Source organism: Taudactylus pleione, unplaced genomic scaffold (assembly GCF_031769625.1).
Source record: "Taudactylus pleione unplaced genomic scaffold, aTauple2 ptg000079l, whole genome shotgun sequence".
Lineage (NCBI taxonomy): Eukaryota > Metazoa > Chordata > Amphibia > Anura > Myobatrachidae > Taudactylus > Taudactylus pleione.
In genome coordinates, this window is record NW_028284481.1 from 2,458,047 (window position 1) to 2,485,593 (window position 27,547).

At 46.7% G+C, this 27,547-nt stretch overlaps 1 protein-coding gene across 1 annotated transcript in view; it reads right to left on the reverse strand.

Annotated features, from left to right (window-relative positions):
- Positions 1 to 27,547, reverse strand: part of ALK (ALK receptor tyrosine kinase) — a 1,123,220-nt gene that overhangs the window by 19,921 nt on the left and 1,075,752 nt on the right. The window contains exons 21-26 of the mRNA XM_088467953.1: positions 20,728 to 20,818; positions 11,999 to 12,063; positions 11,503 to 11,632; positions 6,816 to 6,913; positions 4,417 to 4,509; positions 282 to 383 (exon numbers count right to left, since the gene is read on the reverse strand). Of these exons, the coding sequence (XP_088324079.1) occupies positions 282 to 383; positions 4,417 to 4,509; positions 6,816 to 6,913; positions 11,503 to 11,632; positions 11,999 to 12,063; positions 20,728 to 20,818 (579 nt within the window). The remainder of the gene's footprint in view (positions 1 to 281; positions 384 to 4,416; positions 4,510 to 6,815; positions 6,914 to 11,502; positions 11,633 to 11,998; positions 12,064 to 20,727; positions 20,819 to 27,547) is intronic.

Consider the following 27,547-nt stretch of genomic DNA (forward strand, 5'->3'; position numbering starts at 1 on the left):
TAATGACTGACCGTGATGTCACAGCCCAACACTGCTCTCCCAGGAGAAGATATTGCCCTGTCCTACACAAACTAAGACGTGCAAAGGAAGTGTGGATGGGGCACGCATGGGGGCAATGCCTATGGCAGGGGGGCACACTCACCGGTCCTGCAACCAACAAGATATAACCCAGATCCGCGACTAGTTTACCGACCACTTTGTACAGAACGACGTCTATCAGTGGCGCTTGTCTGGATAACATACTACTACTGGTACATTGTACTATTTACTCATTTCCATACCATGTGTCGGTCTTGGATGTGAAGATTCCTTCCATGAAGGCCTCCGGGGGCATCCACTTCACTGGCAGCATGGCGCAGCCGCCTTTCCTGTAGTAACTGGCCCTGAGGGACAAGATGGAGGTGTGTCAGTCTTTCTCACCCATTCATAGGGAGTATTGTACGATGGACCTGTATATACTTGCTCCTGATGTATGTGCCTCTGGGGTATGGTATGGATGTCGACATGTTCAGATTGTCAATGATTGACATATCGGCATTCACAATGTTGTCCTAACATCAACATGTGCAATGTGTCGACATTATGACAGAGTGTCGACACTACTATTTAAGCCGACTCCTACCACTAATTGCATCCTAACCCTAACTTGCTGTGTTGACAATTTGACAATGGTGACATGTTCCTTTCCACAATGAGAATGTTGACGTGTTACATGTCAACATTCTGAACATGTGGACATTTAGGGGGAGATGTACTAAGCCTTGGAGAGTGATAAAGTACCAACCAATCAGCTCCTAACTGTCATTTTTTAAAAATACAACTTGTAAAGTGACAGGAGCTGATTGGTTGGTACTTTATCTCCATCCTCTTTATTTCTCTCTCCAAGGGGCATATTTACTAAAGTGAGAGTTTCTAGAAGTGGAGATGTCGCCCATAGCAACCAATCAGATTCTACTTAACGTTTAACTAGCACCTTCTAGAATATAACAGCTAGGATCTAATTGGTTGCTACGGGCAACATCTCCACTTCTAAAAACTCTCACTTTAGTTAAATTTACACCCAAGGCTTAGTACATCTCCCCCTCAGACCGTGTCAACATTTAAAACGCAGACATGCTGACTATATATCTGCCGCCATATGTGCAGTTATGTAGGCATCCATTCCTCTTCTATGGAGCCGGCACCACCGCGACGGTGGAGGTGCCCAACCCTCCTGACCGTCCGCGGGATGAAGGAACAGCGGGGCAGTGCCCGAAAAACGGGACTGTCCAGCTGAAATTGGGAATGACTCACCTTACTTTTCAGCCTGTACAAGTCAGAGCTGCTAGAGGAGGCTGCTGGATGACTTATTTAGAACACTGTAATATTCAGGTAACTATGCGTCCTGACATTTACAGTGCTACACGGGGTGACCGAGATTAAAAGGTCTATATGATATTTGTCTCTGGCTTCCATATAGAAGTCGCTCTTCAGATGTAATTCACTGTTGGTAAATGTGCTATAATTGCTGGTAATTATCTCAAGGAAACAACTATTACGTAGCTCTTATATATAATTATAAATATGTAACCAGTGCTTTTTCAATCTACCCAAGACGAGTAACGGCCTGCGTTGCCGTTGCTGGGCAGAGGAGGCTTAGCTATAAATCTGAGTTGCCCGCGTTCCGCTCTATAGATGGCAGGTCACTATGTCCAGGTTCTGCAGAGAGATCTCAATGTTCTCACGAATCCGCAAAGGAGACAAACTTTATTAGGCTCCCTCGTGTTCCTGTTCTGCGTTTCCTATCCAGCAATGACACCTCTAGTTTGTAAATCACTCCCACAGCGCCATCTCCATAAAGTATAAGCACTGGGGTGGGAGGGGGGGTGTAAAAGCTTCTGATTTTCGAAAAAACTGCTGAGTATCCGTCGAGTTTCAAGTCATGAAAATAGAATGTGACTAGGGGCAGAGGGCCGCACACAGTTGGCCGATGTTGTAAGTCTAGTTATGCGTCTTTAGTTGCTATGAGCGGATGGTCACCGGAGGGAGACGCAGGATGAATTTGGATGGAAGGAGTGTGGATTTTAGTGGATGTTACTGGAAGGTAACATGTATCATTTTTAAATATCAAACACACCTGTTGTCAGATGTAATAGCCTGCGACTTGAAAACTCGCCGGAAATGCGCCAGAAAAACTCGCACAATCAAAAAGATGCCCCTGGCCGGCGAGCTTTCTGAAACTGCATTTGTGTTCTATGCTGGCACTTGTAGTACCATACGTTTTAATTATTATTTGTGCTTCTACATCATTAATTAATTAATATGGCCCGAATTAACATAAAAATATTATTGTCCGCATATTTTTAAATGTTATTATTTTTAAACATTATTGCCCCAATAATAAAATCTTTCATTATGGCTGATCAATATTTTTATTATTTTTGGGGGGCCTTTATTGAGTATTAGTGACATTGTAATGCATATGTTTAATGTGGCTCTTTATTATGTTATACTGCTATACTGTCCATATTAAAATGCAGGGGGTGTTTCCGGTCGCCTGGAAACCCCCCTCCCCAGCCCATACCATGACCACAATAGAAATAGTAATATAATAGAATGTTACTAGTGCTGCATGTTCTTCTCAGTATCACAAATGAAATGATTAGCACCACCTGTGGATCTTTTAACATGTGTCAGCCAGTAATAAATACACCTGCACACCAACTAGGAGATCTGGAAAACATGCACTCTTTGGGGTGCACTGCTATAGACCATCAATAGGGTTAATTATTAATACTGTATAATAATACACTATCCAGTGCATAAGGAGACCAATATGTACATACAGTCAGGTGCATAAATATTGGGACATTGACAGAATTTTCATATTTTGGCCTCTATTCACCACCACAATGGCTTTGAAATGAAACAGACAAGATGTGCTTTAACTGCAGACTTTCAGATTTCATTTTAGGGTAATTACATCCAAATCAGGTGAACGGTGTAGGAATTACAACGGTTTCTATATGTGCCTCCCACTTTTTAAGGGGCCAAAAGTAATGGGACAAACTAAACAATCCTAAATCTAACTTCATTTCTAACTTTCATTTCAAAGCCATTGTGGTGGTGAGTAGAGGCCAAAATATGAAAATTCTGTCAATGTCCCAATATTTATGCACCTGACTGTATATGTCCAGGGCAGTGCTAGGTTCTTCTGCTGCTCCCCCGGACTCCCGGACTTGCTCCCATGCCCAGGAATGGTGCCCACATCTAAAATAAAAACATTCAACTCAGGCAGGATGGCCCTACTGCCACATCTAATGGCTTACTGTGATCACTGGTCCTGTATATGCCGGAATTATGACACACAGGCCCTGATTCAGACTCGCTTGCTGCCGCTGGCAGCTCGCTGGGTCTGTGGGCGTTTTTTTTTTCTCCGTCCGCTCGCCAAGCTGTGGGTGACCACCCACAGCTTGTGCAAGCGGCCAGGAGCCCATCGCGACCATCGGCCTTGCGACAAGACCCTGTGGCAGGGTCTCGGCTTCCGCAAGGCCAAGTGGACTGCCCGATCTAATTGAGGGAGGACCTACTGACAGTGGGCTTCCTGCTCTAACGCCAGGCGTTCCTAAGGGAACGCCGGCGTTTGACCAACCACCGCCCCTACCCGCCTACAAAACGGTGTAAGCTGTCACTCACCATCGACAGCCGCCCAGTCTTGTCGCGAGCCCCGTAGCGACTGAACTTCAGTCACTCGGCGGGGCTCGCGAATGCGCACTCCGGACGCAGCGCAGGCGCAGATCACAAACATCGAGCCGCTTGCGAGCGATTCTGAATCAGGCCTACAATACACTTTGTATGACGCATATTAAAGCTGGATAAGTGCTAATTACACCATCTGCATGGACTGGCCACACTCACTCCAAAATAAAGCATTTGGAACTGAAATCCTGCGTTTGCCACTTGTCAGATTTACCAAGCTTTGGTATGCGCAGATAGCATAAGCGGTTACACGGCTTCCAGCTCTTCATTAGAAGAGGGCTCTAGCTTCTTGCTAAATTCCAGCAAAAATATTAATTTTCATTTTGTGCATTTAGGTGAAAATAATTATTGTACATCCGCATTAAACATGCAGATAGCGATAAATGCCCAAACTAACTTTCCTGTACATTGCCACATCTGTACATTGCCATATCTGTACATTGCCATATCACATATACACTTTTTGCCAATCAAAGCTTTTATGGAATAATTAGGCTTCCTGTAGTCTACAGTATGTGGATTTTTCACTGGATCGTACCACCTCACAGACCAGACGCACATATAAATGACATTTGTCATAATTAACCAAACAGCCTTTTGCTCCAGAACATGAAAGGTCAATTTATTTCCATTGGCAAGACTTCGCTAAGTCATTTATTGTATAGCCCAGAGAATTACCTGTATATGTCACGAGCCATCCCGAAATCCCCAATTTTGGCGATTCTGCCGCGTCCCTGACAGGTGAGCAGGCAGTTCCTAGCAGCGATGTCTCTGGAAACACAGGATCAATGGATTTAATAAGGTCAGTCTCAATCTGCAATGCCCAGTGACATGCGCCTTATTACGGGCACCATGTCTCAGGCCAAGATTATACTTTCATGTCAAGTCCATCCAACATCTTGTCGTTCAGGTTCTTGCCTAACTTTACAGGAAATTGTAATCCCTTCTGTAACATACGGTTCTATGCTCACGTACCTGTTTCTGCTGGAATACTGATCTGTAGAGATGGTTTTATGTTTAGTTTATATACTTTTTTTACTGCTTGGGTACTAACCAGCAGGGGTGTATCTAGGGATCGAAGCGCCCCTGGCAATGTAATGGACTGGCGCCCCCCCCTATGCAGAGCCCCCAGTAGTAACCCTCCAGTAGCAATCCCCCTTTGCTGCATTGCCCCCATTATTAGCCCCCCCTATACAGTGCCCCCAGTAGAGTGTCCCCCCTGTACAGTGCAACCCCCCTAAAATACCCCCAGTAGTGGCCACCCCTATACAGTGCCCCCAGTAGTGGCCACCCCTATACAGTGCCCCCAGTAGTGGCCACCCCCCCGAAATTGTCCCCAGTAGTGGCCACCCATATACAGAGCCCCCAGTAGCAGGCACCCCCCCATAAAGTGCCCCCAGTAGCGGCCATCCCTTATTTCAGTGCCCCCAGTAGTGGCCACCCCTATAGAGTGCCCTCAGTAGTGGCCTCCCCTATAGAGTGCCCCCAGTAGTGGCCACCCCTATACAAAGCAGTCACCCCCTATTTCAGTGCACCCCCTACACACACACACAAAGAGAAAAAAACAAAACTTACCTGATCCCTGCTCCTGACGTGACCGCCGCTGTCCGCTTAGTCCCGCCCGCTCTTCTCCTGCATGGGAGAGACATCATACGTCATGACGTCTCTCCCATCACATGCTGCAGAGGGAGCCGGAAGACGGAGCTCATTAGTGAGCTCCAGCCGGCTCCCTCTGCGGACAACGCAGCAGCTAATGAGAGTCAGGCAGACTCTCATTAGCTGGCTGCTATTACAAACACACAGCCGCCGCTGGCGGCTGTGTGTTTGTAAACTGTGTAGAGCAGACCGCTATCACTGCGGTCTGCCCTACACTTGTGGGGCCAAGGGACTTGTCCACCCCTTGGCTACTGGTGGCACTGCCGGGTGGCGCCCCCCCTTTGGTCGGCGCCCCTGGCGATTGCCATCCTGGCCAATGGGTAGATACGCCCCTGCTAACCAGCAACAGTACAGATATTGGAGGTGGGGGTAATGGAATAAGGGTATGGGGTGACCAATTACTAACTTGGGGCATATTCACTCGTAATGTCACATCTAAATATGGCGTGGCGCCTGTCTGGTATGCGCACTTGTCAGGTGATCTGTGTATTCATCCACACTCCAGTGCCAGCCAGTAAGAGGTGGCATGGGAAACTCCGGCACTGGAATTTAAAGCATAACTACGGATGTGTCCTCATTCACCCATCTTTTTTGCTCCATATTGCGTGACTCAGCTGCTCTTCCACAGGCGGCAATTTCCAGACTTTTGTATCTATTTCTTAAATTAGCGCCTGTGTCGCATAGTACAGTAACTCCATCCAGTGTCGTTTATTCTGTCCTGGGGGCTTAGGATTAGCGTTTTTCTCTCAATGTGATTGTATAAAGTCGCAGATTGCGCACAGCGCTGTGTGGAGGGATGCATGGCACGGCTTACTTGTATCGGTCCTCTGTTTGCCTTTTAATTCAGGTTAGGGTTGCACAACACCGCTGTATGCAAAGCCAGCGCCAATATCCAGGGTGCTTGCACGTTTTACTTGTGTCACATTAGCAATGTCAATCCGATGCACGTTCGGGCGAAACACGTGGCGCGGCTTACTCGCACAATCACGCGATTTGAGGACAGGTTACGTGGACACACCTCTAGCAGCAGAAGGCTGACCACTCTTTACAGCCAAGGGCAGAATTTATATAAGGGGGAGAATTTATGCCTTAAATTTATATATTATTTATTTTCCTGGAAACCAAACGGTGGGTATTATTATTATTATTTGAAGGTGATATCAGTGTAAAATAGTACGAGGCGTTACCATGGCCAGACTGTTGGATTAGAGTGCTAGCAGTGGGGGACGATTTCCTCCCCACCTCCCAGCTCTGCTGTTCTGCAGCCTGGAGCAAGTCGGCATTGCAGTTTTTAATAAAATGTTTTCATCCTGGGGGAAGATTATTTCTTCTGCTTAGTACATAGACACAAAGTATATATAACATATGAACGAAAAAGGACGCAGTGTAAAATATTGCGCTTCTGGGCCTCTGCTTCTAACCTGTGAATAAAGTGGTTTTCCTCCAAATACTGGCAGCCATTGGCAATGTCGTGAGCAACATTGAGCAGGTCCAGCATTGAGAGCGAGGACGGTTGGTTCTGTTGGGAGATAAAGGGAGAATGGCATGAAGACAAGACACGCTGTTCAGTGCTACCCTGACATCCCTCTAAGGGAGAGATTTATCAAAGCTCGGAGAGAGATAAAATGGAGGGATAAAGTACCAACCAATCAGCTCCTAAATGTCATTTTATCAAACACAGCTTCTCTCTTTCCACTTTAACTCTCTCCAAGGTTTGATAAATCTCCCCTTATATATCGGTTATAATGTTTAACTGACCTACCCACTGTGTTACAGGACGAAATGCTAAAATTTAATAGAAAGCGAAGGTTGCCTAAACGTGAGATTAAATAAGATTCCTGGGGTTTTTGCTGATCGGCTGTCTTGACAGCCTTGTTACTAGGCAGATGTTTAGGTGGTCAGGTGGTTGTTAGCTGACCAATGCTTGGATTTGTGGGTGTGCCTGTGACTAGGGGTATAAAACAGGTGGTGTGCATGTGATCTGCCTCTTTGCTGATTCTGGAGCCCACCCTCCCGCCCAAAGCTTTGCTGTTTGTATTTTTGTTGTGTTCATTTTTTCCTTATTCAGGGAAGGCGCAACATGGCGGGAGAACACTGCATCTCAGTGGCTTTATTGTGGCGCAAGAGAGCGTTGTGAGGGCGCTGGACCTCGATGTAACATGACAAGTCTGTCCTTCTCGTACGAGGGTACCCCAACGCTTTTGTCCGGAAGCACTCGGAGTAGACTGGCCCAGGAGGGAGGCGGGACTTTCGCAACTTAAGTGCGTCTTTAGGGGGAGCGTTTCAGTCGTTCCCCGTGTGTGTCTCCAACTTGAAAGCTAGAACTGAGTATGCCGCGTCTCCTGGCCACCTTGGTTAGGTGAATTAATTAATTTGGAAATAAAAGCTGTGACCTTTTATCCATGCTGTTATTGTGTCCGTCTCTTTATTTAATAGATAAGTTAAGTAAGGATGTTTAAGGTATTTAGGCCCTGATTCAGAGCCGGACGCTCTGACCAGAGCGCTCGCTCTGAATCAGGGCCCTCCTCCATTAATATGGAGCGTCCTCCTGGACGCTCGTATAGCTGTGGGTCACCACCCACAGCATATACGAGCGTGCAAAAAGATGGTCGCGATGGTCTTGACCATCGCGACCATCGGAATTGCGAGGGAAACCCTGCGGTCGGTAATGCTCTCTGACAATGCCAGGCTGCCAGTCTGCCAGGAGATTACTGGGGAACGCAGTAGTTATGCCTGTGGGGTTTCTCCTCTCTCCTGCAAAACGAAACATCTTTCTTACAGGTCATACTGAGCCGGACAGCTGCAAATGGCAGGGATACGCATCTGGGAAGATTGTGTTCTATGCAGCCCTGCAGGGAGCCAGGGATTATATGTCTGTACTGTATGTTCATGTTTCTCTATAGCATCAGCTTCATGATGCACAACATGAAATATGTGCGGTAACAGTATTATTCATCCCTTCCCTGTCTTAGGACCATACAATAAATGCTAATTTCACATTATAATCTGAGAATATGGGCTCGGAATGTAGTGACTTGTTTGTCTGCAGTGGCATATCGGTCATGGGTGCAGGGTCATGTCTGCAGTGGCATATCGGTCATGGGTGCAGGGTCATGTCTTCAGTGGCATATCGGTCATGGGTGCAGGGTCATGTGTGCAGTGGCATATCGGTCATGGGTGCAGTGGCAAATATCTATCATAGATCTCTATCTGTGTGTACACCCAATATCTATCATATATATCTGTCAGTGTGTACACCCAATATCTACCATAGATCTCTATCAGTGTGTGCACCCAATATCTATCATAGATCTCTATCTGTGTGTACACCCAATATCTATCATATATATCTATCAGTGTGTGCACCCAATATCTATCATAGATCTCTATCAGTGTGTGCACCCAATATCTATCATATATATCTATCAGTGTGTACACCCAATATCTATCATAGATCTCTATCAGTGTGTGCACCCAATATCTATCACAGATCTCTATCAGTGTGTGCACTCAATATCTATCATAGATCTCTCTGTGTGTACACCCAATATCTATCATATATATCTGTCAGTGTGTACACCCAATATCTATCATAGATCTCTATCAGTGTGTGCACCCAATATCTATCATAGATATCTGTCAGTGTGTACACCCAATATCTATCATAGATCTCTATCAGTGTGTGCACCCAATATCTATCATAGATCTCTATCTGTGTGTACACCCAATATCTATCATATATATCTGTCAGTGTGTACACCCAATATCTATCATAGATCTCTATCAGTGTGTGCACCCAATATCTATCATAGATCTCTATCAGTGTGTGCACCCAATATCTATCATAGATCTCTATCAGTATGTGCACCCAATATCTATCATAGATCTCTATCAGTGTGTACACCCAATATCTATCATATATATCTATCAGTGTGTACACCCAATATCTTTCATATATATCTATCAGTGTGTACACCCAATATCTATCATAGATATCTGTCAGTGTGTACACCCAATATCGTTTGTCCTGCACTACAGAAAGTTCAAGGGAAATCTTTCACCGATATCGTTTATACAGCTCATCGTCCCGTGTGTATACAGCTTTAGGGGCAACAGCGCCATTTGGTAGATTGGACTCTTATAATATTTGGGTGCCCAGAGTTATTAGATATACTTGCCTACTTTCCTAAGCTCCTCTCCGGGAGAAGCCCGGAGAGGAGATGCAGGTGGTTGGTGATGGGGACGGAGCCGGACGAGCTGAGTCTTTAGATGCAATTATCATAATATTGCATTGCTAACCTCCGCCCCCTCATCATAGACTTTTAAGTATCATTTGCTGGAGTTTATCAATGAGCTGTCTGGGTGGATTACGTATTTTGTTTTTATAGGTTTATTTTTCTACTTTTTAAACCACTCTCCATTTGATACCTTGCTCCTTCTTATTGGTTCATAAGCTGAGCGAGAATGGGGATGGAGCAGCATTGTAGTGGTGTAAAAATTAAGACAGTGCTACAACTCTGGGGATGTGAAAATGGTAATAAGATCATTTGTTTTCAGTTCTTAAACAGCATTATCTAAATAAAATCTTACTTAAGCTGGCCATACACGCTACAATTATCGGGGCGATCCTCCCGATATCCGCGGATCGCCCCGAAAATTGTAGCGAGTGGGGGGGGGGGGGCGACCGAGGGTTAAATATTGCTCGGTCTGGCATGCCAGATTGTCCAGCATGCCCGTCCGATGCGATATTTACTGGTAAACTGTCGCCGGCATCAGGCAGTGTATGCCCAGCCGCGGCCGACAGACAGGGAAATGTCTCCTCCCCCGGGGGGCGGAGCACAGATGTCGGCCAATATACTGTGAGAGAAATCTCATATTGTATGCCGGGGACATCTGCGGGTCTGACAGACATTTTATCTGGCCGTGTATGCCCAGCTTTAATCATTTAAAAACACCAGTGTCGTATTATAGGGGGGGGGGGGGTGACTGGTTTGGATTAACTTTGGCAACCCAGATGGGATCCAATCAGGATGCTGGCGGACGGAATGCCGTACGTCAGTATACCGACGCCAGAATCCCGACGCCCGTCAGGATGCTGATGCCGGCATTCTGAAGGGATCAAGATACCGTCATTGGCATCCCAACCGCCGGCATCTTCGAAGGGAAGTATGTGGGTTACGGATACTGTTAGGCCGGGGATGGGGGGGGTTAGATTTAGGAACCTGCCGGGATGGGTTAGAGTTAGGCACCGACTGGGCAGGTTTAGGCTGCAGGGAGGGGAGGTTGGGGTTAGTTACCGCCCGGGGAGGGTTAGGTTTAAGGTGCGGGAAGGGGGGTTAGGGTTAGGCATCACCGGAGTGAGGTTAGGATTAGGAACCACCAGGGGAAAGTTGGGGGGGTAGAGGGGGAGGGTTAGAGTTAGGCTGCAGGGAGGAGGGGTTAGTGGTAGGCACCACTGGGGGAAGGTTAGGGTTAGTTACCGCCCGGGGAGGGTTAGGTTTACTGTGCAGGAAGGGGGGGGGTTAGGGTTAGGCATCACTACGGGGAGGTTAGGATTAGGCACCACCGGGGGAAGGTTAGGGTTAGGAGGGAAGGGGGGGGGTTAGCCTACTTACTGGCCCGTCAGGATTTGCAACATCGGGATGCTGCTGTCAGTCTTCTGACCACCGGCACCCCGTCTGCTGGTAAATCGTACTGATTCCACCCAGAGATATGAGCAGTGTTGCACTGGGGCATGAAGGACCCAACAGGGGAGTTCAGTGGTAGGAGCCCATGCTTGAGGGCTGTGGTCATCTATCAGCGAGGGTGTGGCCAGCCACACCCACAGATGCCTGGCTAACCATTAGGCAAATCTTGGTGTAGTTTCTACAGAAGGGAACCAAGCCCCCATGTTGATCAGTGGTCCTGTTACTCCAGGTAACTGACCGGTCTAATATAGTAACAATCTATCATTTGAAGTCTGGAACCTGACACCTAGAAGAAGAGAGGGTGGGCCCAGAGGCAGTGCAGCCCACCATGGATTTCCCCTGTACCCCTGTGGGCCACTGCAACCCTGGATATGAGAGTACACCTCTATCATTTAGGAATAAGCCATCTCGTTCGTCTCACCAGTCTGGGCCGTGTCTGCCTGAGGAAGGACTTCAGATCTCCTCCAGCCATGAGTTCCAGCAAAATAAACCTGGGCAGAGCCTGGAGACTCACCCCGATACAATGCACAATGTTCTGGTGGCTGAATTTACTGAGGAGAGAAATATGAGCAGCGATTAGGAGGCTCTTGGTCACAATTACAGTAATCAAATGATAGTAAGATGGTTTGTACAGTGTCGATGCGGTCATGAGCAGGGTGGGCGCAGACGCGTTTCACCACCAGGCTGTTCCTCACCCGCTGGCCGCCCTGTTTCTATGGAAACCAGAGAAGATTCACAGGAAGGACAAGTGAAAATGTTGTTCATAGCAACCAATCAGGTTGTAGCTGTTCTTTTATAGCTCAATGATAACTAGAAGGTGATTGGTGCTTTGGTGCAATGTCTCCACTTGTCCTCTTTAAAAGGTTTGATAAATCCCCCCCTAAGTGGCCAATCATCAGCTGTGCGAACGTTCTCACCCGATAATCAAGGCCTCCATGAGGAAATCCAGTTCGTCCTGCTCAGAACACACCTCCGGCAGAGTCTAAGAAAAGAGAGAAGTGTGAGAACGTAGAGCTATCATTATTATAAATCACATTTGTATCCATACACACCCTGGCCAAGCTGGGACAGCTCAGACCTGAAGGGACTGTCTCCATGTACCAGTTATTAGGACTTTGCCAGACTCTGGGGGGGATATTTGGTAAATACAGTATGGGGCTGATTCAGATATGTACGCCATGCCGATATTTACTCAGTTGAGCGATTATCTGTAAAGTGCGCATACATCTAAGTCACGCGGTGCATGCGTCAAGGTACATTACCGTAGTCTCCCGCAGCGACTTTTCACTCGCAGTGTGATTGACAGGTAGCAATTGGGGGGGGGGGGTAATGGGGAGTGGTCTCAAAGAACACAGACGTGTCGTGACTGTTTTGGGGCGTGTCACATCCGGCGCCTGCGATCCCGTATGTAGTGAAGGAGGCCCCAACGCAGAAATGTGATAATGGCATGATCTGCGAGCGCTGCCGCGTCTTTGTACGCAGATGGTTGGATTTGCAAAGCTGCAGGTGAGTGCCTGAATATATTCCTCGGCGTCTGCGACATTTGCATATGTTTGCACATCAGTTGTGATGGGTTTAGCGCCCATCTCTTAATCAGCCCTATGTCCCACAAGGTGGGATTGGTAGCAGTGCCAGGTGTACGCGGCATTGAAAGGGTGGTCTTAGGAGAGTGGTTTTGGGCTGTGGATGGCTGACAATGTAATGGGGTACACCCTCGTCTAGCCTCGTTAATGTTGGGATATGATGTAATGCATAAAATTTTGTGCAGTTCTTGTATCACGTTATATGATAAACAATCGGCCTGACGCAGAATTAGTAGCAAACTGGGTTTCATCTCGTACTCTCAACGAAGATGCTCGCAGGTCGGCACCAGTAGCACATGTACCCGTTATACAGCAAGCATACGCCACATACACTTACTCCCGTCTTTTCAGCCATTCTAATACAAAAATCATGTCTGGGGTCTGCAGGAAACTTTAAGCAGATCATGACATAAATAAGACCGACCCCCTGTCTGTGAGCTGATGTCTGAGCATCTTGTCTGTGGGGTTTAGTTTCGTGCTGTAAAGTTGGAGCCGAATGTCTTATTTTCCTGGAAAGTGTGGGCAAAAACATCCACTTCCGCTCTCACTCACGTCACTTCCAGGTACAGATACCGAAGGGGTTTTACACTCTTCTGTGCCGATAATCAGGCCTGGTTCCCTCGTAAGGGTCAGACTTACACTTAGTAGGGCCGGGAAATATTTGCTTGGAATGGTCGCCACAATATTTGTCCCCGAAACAACTCTGGGTATTGTGACACTTCCAAAAATAGCTGCCTCCTATAAAGTCAAGGCAGCAGGTACACTTTAAAGAGCATACATCCAGCAATTTAAAAAGCCATATTGGGACAAGATGACGCCACCAATAGCCCACCCAAACCACGACCTGTTCTGCCAAACTAGAACCACATTCCTGCAAGCGCCACGCCAACTCTCTTCTTCCAGGAATAAAGACTATTGAGATATGAAACAGGACCTGATACTTTAGACCTAAGTGACTAATGCTCTATGCAACTATAAAGCTTTGAGCACTCATGAGGCTGGAAAACGGAATGAAGGATGCATAGGGGTGAGGACAGAGCAATATCCAGCATAGCTCTCACTATGACCTTATATAAGATGTATGCTGTTTCCTCTGTGCCCTCTCCTGGGCACAGAATCATTATTTGCTTCATTTTCTTTACATTAACATAGTGCTCTGATCCTCTGTAATGACCTACAAACCTTGCAGGACAGTGGTCACGATGACACCGCTTGTCAAAGAAGAATGAGACAGCGCCGAGCTGATGCAACGCTCTTTTCTTGTCCCGGCTGCTGAGCTGGCATCTACAGAAATCAATTATGTATCGACATTCTCTGGACTTCAAAAAGCGCGGAACTGCTGACTCACGGGATAATATTAGACTTCATCACATAATTTTCTATTTAATCACCAGCCAGCGAGACTTACACAATCTAGTGGATAACGGACTCATTAATTTATTCAGCGGATTTAACACAAGCCCCAGTACGGAGAAACAAAATAAAAGGGCCAGTAACTGTGAGATAGGGGTTGATCTGATAAATGAGGACGGTGGGGTGAGAAATATTGAAGGGCAGGGACGTAACTAGGGTTGTACAACATATGTGCCAAGGCACAGGGCACCACAGGGCAAGGGGCGCAGTACTGGCATCTCTTGATCACACTTACCTCCTCTCTGGCGGACTCCACATCCTCTTTTATTTAAAACACATTTCAAAATACTGTCATGCCTGGGACTCGAACCTATCACCTCTCACATGGCAGTCAGACACCTTATACATGGAGCTATCTGCCCCACAATTGCTGACGGTACACCCCGCAGTACACTTGCTGGTGAGTTCAGCTGCAGGCGGAGGGTACATACACGGATGTCCCTGACGCTGATATTTGCTTCATATACATTACAAGTAGCCATCTTTCTATACCTTCAGCCGGTGATCTACACTGGCATGTGCAGCTTCACCAACGCTCTCCTACATATGCAACCGGTGAGTTACACTGCATAATTATTGTCACTGCAGCCATTGGATTCACACTGTATTTGGCAGTGACACGTGGATAACAGTGGTACAACAGTATCGGCACCCCTTTTCTCATCGTTCGGGACAAATCAGATTCGTCATGGCCCTTCCTTATGAGGCCATGCCCCTAGTTCAGGTGCGTGTCTAATGTCCCTACTTGGAAAATGCTCTTTCTGGCACAGGGCACCAAAAAGTCTAGTTACAGCTCTGTCGAAGGGTATGGCACAATGGAGTTTATAAATGAGTCGCTGGTTGTGAATGTAAATCACAACCATGTGGTTGTGGTGAGTCGCCACCGTTGGTCAATGAATTTGCCATTGATGGCAGAGATCTGATGGTTCTTCATCATCGATGGTAGCCCTCTCTGAATTTTTTGATAGATGCCTTTTGTCCCTCATCACTCACTGTCATTTGCAGCTATTTTGGTTCATGTTTATCTTTGCACTCCAGACCCTGTTCCATGGGCAGTTTAAGAGAGGAGGGGGCCTGTGTGCAGCCTCCGTCTGGGCCCCCTCCTCTCTGACGGCGGCTCAGCAGCACTGAGCGCTGTAGATTCTGGCTTCATGCTGAGGATCTATCCCGGGTCTCCAGGAAAATGGCGCCCACGCCTACTTTCCCGGGGACATCTTTTCTGTGCAAGCGTAGATCACTTGGAAAATGACCACCGCCATTTTCCCAGTGAGTGTTTGCTGCTCTACAGCGCCAGTCCGGCGCTGTGGAGCAGCACTTTGGGAATCGGCGGAGAGGTAAGTATAATTACCTATGGGTGCAGGGAGTGCAGTGCGGGTCCCCCTTGATCTGGGGGCCCGTGTGCCCCGTACACCCTGCACCTATTATAGATATGCCCCTGCCCTGTTCCAATCAGTAGGAGCGGACTAATACCAACTGAAGATGGGTCACGCTCTGAAAACTTTTAGTTTCAGGACGATGATAAATAGAATATCTGCAACATCACGTATAGTACACATTATATAGCGAATGCGTTGTGCGCCAAAGCTACGGCACCGCTAGAGATTTCTGCTGTATCTTCGGAATTGCTACTTAATACATATGGATGTTACTTAGAATTGCGTTCATCATGCAGGAGCTGTTTTTCCTGCATGATTACTGGGTGAGCAATTTGATAAATAGGCCCCTTTCTGAAGAAGTTAATGGTGATTGGTTCATTGGCTAACCAATCACCACTTGCTTCCTCTTGTTAGAGGATCAGAGTTGATTGACAGCCGGGAAATTTATTTTTGAGAGTGGAGATGGGCACTGACCTGGAAGTTTTGTTTTTTAATATTTATGGTTTTATTTAAGTATTATTTACTTTTTCTATTTTCACCCATTGGAAAACATATACATTTTTGGATTGGAACACCTGGTGGTCATAAGTGGTGCTGCAGTTTTAAATATGGATTTATTTGACCAATATTTCTTAATTTATTGGATTTCGGTAAAAACCGTTCAACCCTTGAAGCAGTCCGGCGAAAAGGCGTCCTGTAACATTCACAGATGTATATGTACATACAGTTCTGTCCTCAATCATTATTGCTGAAGTCCTATTTTGTACATATGTAAAACGACTCCCTGTGCGGTTACAGTCACAGCCCAGCGTCTCTGGGTGTTTTTCTGCATCTACAGTGGAAATAAGAGGCAACAGGGACGCTGTGCTGTATCGCTCGGCATGGCTCGCTTGCGCCTCATGGTGTATTATCGCTAGGTGTAGGAGGACACATCTGTAACTCTGCATAACAGAGCAAAGTTGGACGTAACTGTAAATATGCCCTTTATAGACATATCAATTGCGCCGAGTATAGACTGGTGCAAGTGGGCACTTACGTTGATGATATATATAAAACACTTAAGCTGGGTACACACTAGACGATATCTTGAGCGATTTTGCCTATTCCGATGCATCGGACTGACAAATCGTTTAAATGGTCCAGTGTGTACCCACAATGCCGATGGGCGCTCCCGCGGTTCGTCCGTCGCATTCTCACATCTTTATTACATGCAGAGGCTTTCGCTAGTGATGCCACGCTGCCGAATGCAGCATGACCCTTGACACCAAGCAGTCACTCTGTCGCTGCTGGCATCGGCAAGTGTGTATGCCGGGTCCGTCGCGCACAATAGATTAGACGATGTGTACCCAGTCATGTACCCAGCTATAGAGGTGGACGCAGCGCATAAATATGTACAACAATGCATATGAGCCAATATATACGCATTTTGTTCTGTACACGCAATGTGGGAACATCTACGCCGGCCCATCTACCTGTTCCATGTATTAATTCTGTACAGGCGCTTTGCTAAAGCATATTGTATCGAAATGTTCCCTTTCCACTAATATCCGTTCTTATGGCGCGCTTCCAACGATAGCCGCTAGCTTGAGTATGATGGGACTACACTGATGGCAATAAAGTCTCTTATTGTACTATGGACCTGATTCAGACCCGCTCGCAAGCACATTGATGTCAGTGACGAGTGATGTCAGTGGGTGAGCTTCCGGCTCTATTAGAGCCGAAAGCTCACAGGGGCTTCTGGGAACGAGACCCTACCACAAGGTCTTTTGTTTTTGCGTCTTACTTGCAATGCGGTTCAACTAGGACGCACCAGGAGACTGCGCCGATTAAGTTGCTACAGTACAGTATGTGACATTTGTATATCTGTGTGCGACTAAGTCTCTGAAGCTATATATGTAGTGCTACGATGCAGTGGCCGTGACTTTTATCCACGCTAAGTTCCGTTGTGCTTCGTATACAGACTCAGTCGCACACAGATATACAAGTGTCGCATATCACTTTGATCAGCACAGTCCCCTGGTGTGTCCTAGCAGGGGCGTATCTACCCATTGGCCAGGATGGCACTCGCCAGGGGCGCCGACCAAAGGGGGGGCGCCGCCCGTCAGTGCCACCAGTAGCCAAGGGGTGGACAAGTCCCTCGGCCCCACAAGTATAGGGCAGACCGCAGTGAGAGCGGTCTGCCCTACACAGTTTACAAACAGACATCCGCCAGCGGCAGTTGTGTGTTTGTAATAGCAGCCAGCCAATGAGAGTCAGACAGACTCTCATTAGCTGCTGCGTCGTCCGCGGAGGGAGCCGGCTGGAGCTCACTCATGAGCTCCATGTTCCGGCTCCCTCTGCAGGCATGTGATGGGAGAGACGTCATACGTCATGACGTCTCTCCCATGCAGGAGAAGAGCGGGCCGGGACTCGGAGAGTGGCGGTCGTGTCAGGAGCGGGGACCAGGTAAGTAGAATTTCTTTTGGTTCTGTGTGTGTGTGTGTGTGGATAAGCCTGGCACTACGGGGGGGGGGCACTGAAATAGTGGGTGGCCGCTACTGGGGCACTTTATGGGGAGTGCCCGCTACTGTATTGGGGTGGCCACTACTGGGAGCACTGTATAGGGGGTCTACAACTGGGGGCACTGTTTAGGGGGGGGCTACTACTGGGGGCAATGTATAGGGGGGACTACTACTGGGGGCACTGTATAGGGGGGACTACTACTGGGTACTATTACTGGGAGCACTACTATAGGGGGGACTACTACTGGGGTCTACTACTGTTGGCACAGTATAGGGGGGACTACTACTTGGGGCAATGCAGCATAGGGGGGGATTACTACTGGGGGCACTGTATAGGGGGGGCTACTACTGGGGGCAATGCAGCATAGGGGGGATTACTACTGGGGGCACTGCATAAGGGGGGTAGGGGGGCGCCAGTACATCACATTGCCAGGGGCTCTTGGATCCCTAGATACACCCCTGTGTCCTAGTTCATTGCATTGCGACTAAGAAAATGCCTGGTGTTAGCGTAGTTACATGGCGACTGGCATCTTGCGCCACATGGTATATTGAGGCTAGATATATGAGGACACATCTGTGACTGAAGCCGAATGACCTGGCTGACCCTCAGCATTTGTGCTGTTCATGTTCTTTGTATTTTTGGCTCCAGCGTCCAGAACCTTTGTCTTGTAAACTTCCCCGAGGCTCTAGATGTACTTTTACAGCTTGTTCTGTGTGTTTGACCACAGTGGCTTTTTTGCTCTGTGCAGTCGCTTTTCAGAATAACGATGCACTTGCTGCTACACTTGGATCAATTATTTGTAAACGTACAAACTTAAAAAAAGAAGAGTTGCGTCTGTTATCGGATGGAGCGAATCCATTTCCCCCTCCTGCCTCGCAAACAGCGCAGAGAAGTAAGGGACGGGGGCAAGTGCCCGCACCGAGAACACGCACCTCACTTCTTCACATGATTTAAGACTTCTCAGACAGCTCCTTCTATGAGTCAGCTGTAAGCGGGCGCCTCCGTGGCTCCGACCGTGATTCAGGAGTCTCGTCAATTCAGCAAAAGAGGGGAAATATATGGTTGTCATGTACTAGTGTTTTATAGAGGACGCTGGAGTAGTAGCTACTTTAATCAGAGAGCTGACAATCACCGACGCTTCCCAGTTTAGCTCACGGTGGCCTTTCTTGGTTTTAAATTTAATATAGACTCAAAGTAAGAAGTCTATCACAGGTTTCACTTATTCTTCCTCTTGTGCCGTTTTCCCATCTAACGATCCGCTGTCATCGGGCTCCGGCTGGATGTTTCGATAACTGTGATTTACTATATCAATGGTGCAAGACAGATAGCACAAGGGACAAATGAGCAGGGAGAGGGAATCAACCTCATTGGCCTCTTACTTTGGTTACCGCACTAGCTATGGTAGCAGCTGCGATAGCGCTAATAGGGGAACGCAGCAGGAGGCGGCATGCCTTACTGATCCGAGTTGTGTTCTAGAACGCAATATTGAATCATCTGCGATACCATGGGGTCACATAAGCCGGCCGCCACAGATGCTGAAAAGAGGCCAGGAAATCTCCGTCTGCCGACGGAGATCCTGGCCTCGCCACTACTCTACAACGGCAGCGACACAACTCTGCTTTGGGAAACGTAGGCTGTCGCCGTCCCCCCTCCCCGCCCCGAAACGGCAGCAGACTGTCGATCACTGACAGTCTGCTGCCGAGCTGCAGGCAACATTGCAGACCTGTGCTATACATGCGCAGTACGGGTCCAGCGCATGCGCAGATTCCCGAACATCGGGATTTTGTGTAAAAGACTGAGCTGATCAGGCCCTAAGAAGCAGATCGAAATTGTACACAGACAGATGCACATTCGGTGGGCGTTTCAGGGAGGTAACAGGGGGGGGCGGCGTCAAAGACGCAGTTGCACCGACACCAGCGGCCATATTCAGAGGACGAAATTGCACCTGCCATAGGGTGACCGATGGTGCGTCTCAATATGCGTGGCGTTGGAATACCGCCGCTGCCAGTGGACCTCTCAGTAGTCTGAGAATCAGTTGCAGCATTTGCATAAAGACCCAGATGCTGTTGCGGAAAATTTTTTTTGTCGCGGCCTCAACAGTGTCTATCTCTGAATGAGGCCCCTCTGTGTGTTGGACGAGCAGTATTTCAAAATACTCCTAAGTCCTGTCATCCACTGCAAGAAAGGTAACCAAGAACTCTATCCAGAATTAAAAAATAGTGTTCGGAGGGGTTGAAGGAGTTAATAAAAACATAAAAAAACATAGATAACCTACATACGGTGACAGCCAATGGCTTTTGTTTATTTTTTTTTAATTGGTGCAACCCCGCAATCCTATGTATACTAGTCATCACTATGAGCGCGCACTTTCCACAGGGTTTCCGCTTATGCCCACAGTTCTCAACTGAGCCCTCACTGACCTCTGCCTGTGTGCGAAGCCCCCATCACAAACCAGTTACGCCTCTTCCGTCCCATGCGGCTGAAACTCGTATGACTCTGTGTTGCCCAATCTTGTGCCCGCCCATTTTTTGGAGCATGTGCGTTGCGATTATACGAAAGAAGCGTTCCGCAAACGGGAGTACATACAGCTCTGCATTAAGCCCTAAATGTTCAATTATGCTCTACAGAAAATATTGTGAACGCTTCTTGGTGTAAGTTTGGATCAACTTTTTCAGTGATTTAAAAAAAAAGAAAATTAAATAGGAGTAAAACCGATACGTTCTGAATATTCTACACACTCTTGTTACTTCCTACAAAATCCCTTTCACTTACCTTCACAGCTACCTTTAGGGGTGATGGGTCATTGGGACTTGCCAACACTTGTCCTTCGTATACTTCTCCAAAAGCCCCGTGGCCCAATCCTCTGAATAGGAAACAGAAAAGAGACCACATTAGCACTATGTGTATCGTTTCCGACCCGCCAACCCATCTAACGACATAGCAGTCGGCCGTACACACTGCACGATATGGTGTACGCTCGCCCTATATATTGTTCCCCAGCTCCACTCACCTGTATGGCGTTGTCACCCAGGTCGTTCCATATGATGTGCAGTACTGTACGTCAGATGGATAGACCTCGATGTTCCCACGCGGGAGTGTGCAATAGAGCATTTACACTGTGGGATCCGCATGATATGTCCTTCCAATTCCACATATCGTGCCGATTTCGCTCTAGTGTGTACCCACCCTACAGTTCCCAGCACTTGCTTTAAGCCAATCAAGAACAACATCTACAGTAGGTGGTAGATTGATGCAACCTTCTAAAACAGACAAGTGGAGATGTTGCCCATAGCAACCAATCAGATTCTAGCTACCATTTTCTATAATGCAATAGAGAAATGATAGCTAGAATCTGATTGGTTGCTATGGGCAACATTATCACTTGTCTGTTTTAAAGGTTTTAGTAAATCTACCACCTATTTTCTTAGGTCACTGAATGTTGCACAACGTCCCTGGTGAATAGATAAACTGAATAATAATAATAATAATAATAATAATAATAATAATAATAATAATAATAATAAATACTATAATGGGACAGATATGTCTAAAAGAGAGACCAGTCTACAGAGCCTGATTATGCAAAGACGAGTCAGGAAAGCACAGATGGGAGCCAGAGAGATAAAGCAATGGATTAAGATAAAGTTACAATAGAGAATGTACAGTCAATGCAGTAAAGACATCTGGTACAGAGTGAGGAGAAAGACGATAAATCTATTATATAATTACTTTTCTTTGCAGATTTTCCCAAACGCAAACTGCAACTGTCAGGAGAACTGACCCCGTGTCAGGAAGAGCATTACTGGAGAACACACTGTGTACCCTCTCTATTACTTCAGGAGACAATATTGGCTTTGTGAGTTTGTCTGTGCCTTTCGGTGGAAAGTGAGTATACAGACAGCTCAATACCGGTTTGCAATCATGTTCATTGTGGACACAATATACTTCACTACAGGGCACAAACAACTGTGCTGGATAATAACTGCGTCTGATTGTGCGGACACAGTTGTGCAATTACTCGGGAATGATTATTATACGAGTATCTCGCATGTTATCGCCACAGCAGGTGTAAGGATTGCACACATGGTAATCCCTGGCACATACAGTATGGCTCTCTAAGCCAGGTGTGCCAGGGGATAAGGCGTGTTCTTATTACCAAGTTGCTTTATATGCAGGAGAATAAGTGACAGCAAAGCAGCACTTAGTAGAGATCATTTCTAAATGTAGAATGTGCAGAAAATGACAAAATTCTCTTAATTCCCCCTTTGTGGCGTTAGTAGTCTCTGTGCATTTATGTACATGGCAGCGGGGGTAAAGTGCCAGGTTCTATGGGGAAGCAGAAATGTATTGCTCCTGCTGGGAGGAAGTAGGTGGCATGGAACTTTTTACATCTGTGCTAGCTGCAGCCATCTGCCCGACTCAGTGGACAAATGTAATAGAACTAGATTTTATGTTGCGAAATGAGATAATCTAATAAATGTGACAAGTAGGGGCGACGCTATTTATAAAGTGGGGGAAACCCTTTATCTGACTTTTTGCTGGAGAAAGAGGATATCATTGCTTCTTGCAATTTAAGAGCAGGTGTCCTTACACCTCTTTACTGCAGTTGCGCCAAAAAAGCCCCTCACGGCGGGGGCTCTGCTAGCGCTGGCCGTCTTTTTTGCAGAAAATTTGTCTAAGATCCAATCCCATGGGACTAGGACGCACCAGCAGACTGTGCTGATTATTTTGAGATGCAATACTTGTATATCTGTGTGTGACTGAGTCTGTATGAGGACACATCTGCAACTGATTTCTCATGCGGTCCCCTTTAAATTCACAGTGTGTCGCAGCTCTATACTGTGTTATGGGGACTGTGATCGGTCTGCAATTTATCAAACCGACGCTCAGCATCGTCAGCGAGGGTCATGCTGCTGAATGCTGGCATCGGCAAGTGTGTACCGGCTTTAAGCCTCTGTGGCAGAGGTTCTCAAATCTTGCTCCTCAAGGCACCCTAACAGTCCAGGCTTTAAGGATATCTATGCTTGACCACAGGTGACTTAGTTAGTGCTACAGTCAATTTGATTTAACCACCTGTGCTCAACCATGGATATCTCTAAAACCTGAACTGTTGGGGAGCCTTGAGGACCATGTTTGGGAACCTCTGCTCTATGAAGCATAAATGATTTTAGCGGTGGTGCGCAGAGCATTGCATTATTTTCGCACATGGCCCATTTGTTACATGAAAGTGCATGCGCACATGAACATAATAATATATTTTAAATATTCAGTGTAAAGGTGGGTACACACTAGACGATGTGCAATGATACGATGTTGAGAACGATTTCCCTTGAACTCTGCCCGGCACTCCAGGACACGATATGGTGCTTAAAAGTGTCCACACTGACCAACGATTTATCATGCGTCCTTAATGATTTCCATTGCGTCGTGTACGAGATTGCCAGGTCTTGCCTGCTGTAGATAAGATCTGAAGATACATCGGACGACCCGTGGGTATGCGCATCAGCATCGCCATTGCCAGAGGACACTCATGATTTGCACGATTTGTCGTTCTGATGTGTCAAAATCGTGCAATATATTGTGTACGCACCTTTACACATGAAATAAGCACCCAATGTTCCCAATGCACTGAAAACATTAAGCGCCTGATTCTGATTTGAATGCAACGTCAATGTTGGATGCAGTTGAGTGGCACTTTTTGTACTGCGCATGTGTCCAGAGTCGGTGTGCACAGAGTCGCAGTTGCGATTTCAGATGCATACGTGTGCGGTGACTGTGAGGCGACAGGGAGATGACTATGCGGTTACACGGTGATGATCTGTCTGAGAAATGCTCCATCTTCTTGCATCACTCCACGAGCAGATCCATGTAAGTGAGACTGTTATTGTTTTTCCTTTTTTTTTATAAGAAAATGATTTGCCTTTATCTTTGTATGTCATTCTTATTAACTCTTTTTTGTATATACTTTAATATGAGAAAGATACTCACAATGCTTAAACTTCATTTAATAAGATTGGTCTCTGTGATTTCTATCGGATGCATTTTGCCTGTGGATTCAGCTAATCCATGCTACATATCTATACTATAGATTATTATTTAGGTACTCATAACTGGGACGTAATTGTAGTTGTAGGGAGGACTTAAACTATTTCGAGTGCGTAGCTATTGAAAAACTCTTAAGTGATGGCAGACAACTTAATAGCAAGTGGAAGAGATACTGGGGAGTGTAATCATTTTGGTTGACAAACCAGATGATTGTTTTTTTGGCCTCTGATCTTGGCCAAGTTACGGACAGCGGTGAGAGACTGGAGTACCTTGGAACCAAGTCTGCGACAGGCCCCAAATACTTGTGTAACACAGCAGCACTGCCACAGTATAGGGCATGCACCTGTACACCTATGTGAGTACACTGTGGATATATATGCAATTGAGCACATCCTCACTTTGTCCAGTTGCAAACACCCCCCACCTTCACCTCTTGACTTGTATTTGAAGTGACTGCACCTGTAATAAGCTTACAGCAAATGGAACTATATGAAAACTAGGGCTGTCAGCCGTCATGGCAAGATTGGGCACTTTCCATAAATCCAGCACATGAACTTTTATTCAGAGTGAAAGGATATTTCTGCAGCTGCATCTGCGAGAAGTCGCTGTGAAGGTGAGTGACGGATTTTAGACATTGTCTGTAACATATTTATCATTAAAACTTGACTGAAGTTTTCCCGGTGAGGAGGCGAACAGATCCGGGTCCCATCTATCTTGGTAAACTCAGGGACCTCTGACAAATTGGTTCTGACTCCAGCACAAGGTCCTTCTCTGTCCTGCCATAAATTTAATGATAACAGACAACAAGTCGTGGGAGTAACGTCACAGCAGATTTTGTCGCTCAATCCGTTATTGGAGAATTGCAGTTAATCTTCAGTTCATGAGCTCTGGCACCTGAGAACCAGATAAAGGACGTGGAAGGAAATCTAGGTGCCTTATTATTTTCTACAGCTAATGTATAGATCCTTCACTGAGAAGGTATAAGTGGTTTTTTTTTTCCGTTATGACCGGAAACATATATTATAAATGGGGTTGTGCACACTCACTGAGGAAGGTTTAAATATCGCTAAAAGTATCCGCCCTGCAGCGTTTGCATCTATTTAAATGATCAGCGCAGTTAAAGGCCTTTGGGTTTTATGCCGAAAGTACTGCTCATTTGTGCCTCATGCAAGTCTTCAGCGAATCATTGGAAATGGTTTTGAATTTCCCGTTAGGCACTTGCTGGGGGCGGCACTTGGACGCTTGTTTTATTACTGTCATTCTGAAATTTCCCAGTAACTACAAAATAATTCCACTACACCATACGTTGTCTTCGGTGGAGCGCGGACAGGTAGGACACACGCAGAGTGAGCTTGATTCAACAATACCTAACACCATCGCTTTTCCGAGCTTGATTCCCTGTCGTTATTGTAGCCTACAGGCCACTATAACAATGTCACATTCCTTTGCAGAGAGGGATCTTTGGAAAGGGATCTTATGATAATACAGCGGTAAGGAATGATGATTTTTTTCAGTGAACAACAGACATTAAGCAGCGTCACTGCTCTGGATATGTCAAGCTGTGGTAAGTAACCAAACATTTACACATGCTGTAATCACATATATAAAAGCTAACTCATGCTGGGAGATTGAATGGGCATCAGCGTTTGTTCTAACAGCCTTAAAAAGCAAGTATCACCATCATAAGGCATTCATATATATAAGAGAGAGAGAGGGAGAGAGAGAAAGAGGGAGAGAGACAAAACAAGTAAAATACGAGATAACTGGAGTGTTTATACTTTACACTACACATGTCACTCATGCTCTCTCACTCCTCTGCAGCAGGTTAGGGGGGCAGTTCTAATAACACAGCAGACAGAGCGTGACTGACAGATTTGCAAACTTGCTTTGCAGAAATGACTCTGTGAATTGGTCAAAATATTAGGTTTCCAGATACCGAGCATGGATAAAGGTAGACATGCCCACTTACCAAATATCCAAAATCTACAGATTATAGGCCTGATGCACTATCTGCGTACGTCGCTGGATGCGTATGCAAATTTGTCAAAGTGACGCCACGGGAAGCGAACGCTCGCCAAGGCATGAGCATGCCCACCATTTTTCAGCGAGCGGCCACTTTGTCTGAGCGTACACCTAATTGCACAGGCAGAGCCGACCACCAGCAACACGTCTTCTCCAGGAAGTGTATTAAAACACTGGTACATCGAGCACCATCGGATGTGAACGCAGTTCTTGCGTTTGCTTTACCCTACCACAAGCACTGCGAGGAAATCAGTGTAAAAAAATGGCAAGTGACGTGTACTATGACGTTGCCTGTTAATTATGCACGCCTTTAAAATGGCGTTGAAACACTCAGGCACGTCTACGTTCGTGTCTCCAACCCCCCGTTATTAGCGTCCTGCCCCTGTTACCACCCACAAACGGCCTCTCCTGTCACTCATTACCCTGGGCTGCCTTTGCTGGGCGAGCGAGAGGGTTGCGATCGCAGTGTGTAGTTCGCGCATGCGCAGAACGAAGCGTGCGCATGCACGTACGCAGAACATCGGGCTGCTTGCGAAAGCACAGTGCGAGCGAGCGGCTCTGAATCAGGCCCTCTGCTCAGTCACCTGGGCTAACAAGCTTGTGTAATACTGTCACAAATGAGCAATCCGTCCCACATTTTGCACTGCGTGCTGTCATACAGCACCGGTTAGGTCTGCACTGATCGTAAAGGCCATCGAGAAACAATTGGACAGCAAATAAAATATTTTGATTCCTACATCAATTATTATTCTATTCCATATCCACTGGATACTTCTATGGCTTTATATATTCATGTACTATGCACTAGAGAGAGAGTTACACAGCACTAACATAGGTGTAATGTAATTGATAAAAACTAGCAACACCATGTATGAATTGGGTTACCTCCTTTCTTGTCTCACTTCAATGATTTATTCCAAATATACAGAACCTTTACTGGAGCTGAGATCTGCTGATGTGACATTTTCTTTCACAGGACTGAGATTAATTGTCTATCGCACTTTTAGAAGGCAGGCGCACATAAAAGATGAAAGAGTTTCAAACATTTATGTTCTGTTTTGTGGCTGTCAGCAATCGTATATTCTCATTCTGCCAACCAGGGGGTGTTTCCTATGGCAAGACGATGTGGCCATGACCTGATGGGAGCACGGTTGAGCAGATGGTTGGAACTCCTGTAAACCTGATGTTCCAGTTTAAAAACTGTACTGCATTCTCAGGATAGTCGGAAAGGATCGGAAGTCTGGTGCCCCCCCCTCTTTGCTCCTCTCCCTACCCCACCCCTCCCTCCAACTTATCTGTTGCTGGCATAGGTGGCAGAGCAGCAGGAGGCAGGGACTGAAGCGGTGGCCGTGGACGGGCAGGGATTGGAGTGTTCAAAAAAACGCCCATTACACCACTCCCTCCTCCGTGCGGTGCGGGGGCCGCGCAGCCTATTGCGATAAAGCACAGCCCCTGACCGTCCGCAGCCGCCGCTCCACTGGCGCCTTTCAAATGTTTGGAGGGGGTGGGCCGCCCCCTTGCCCCC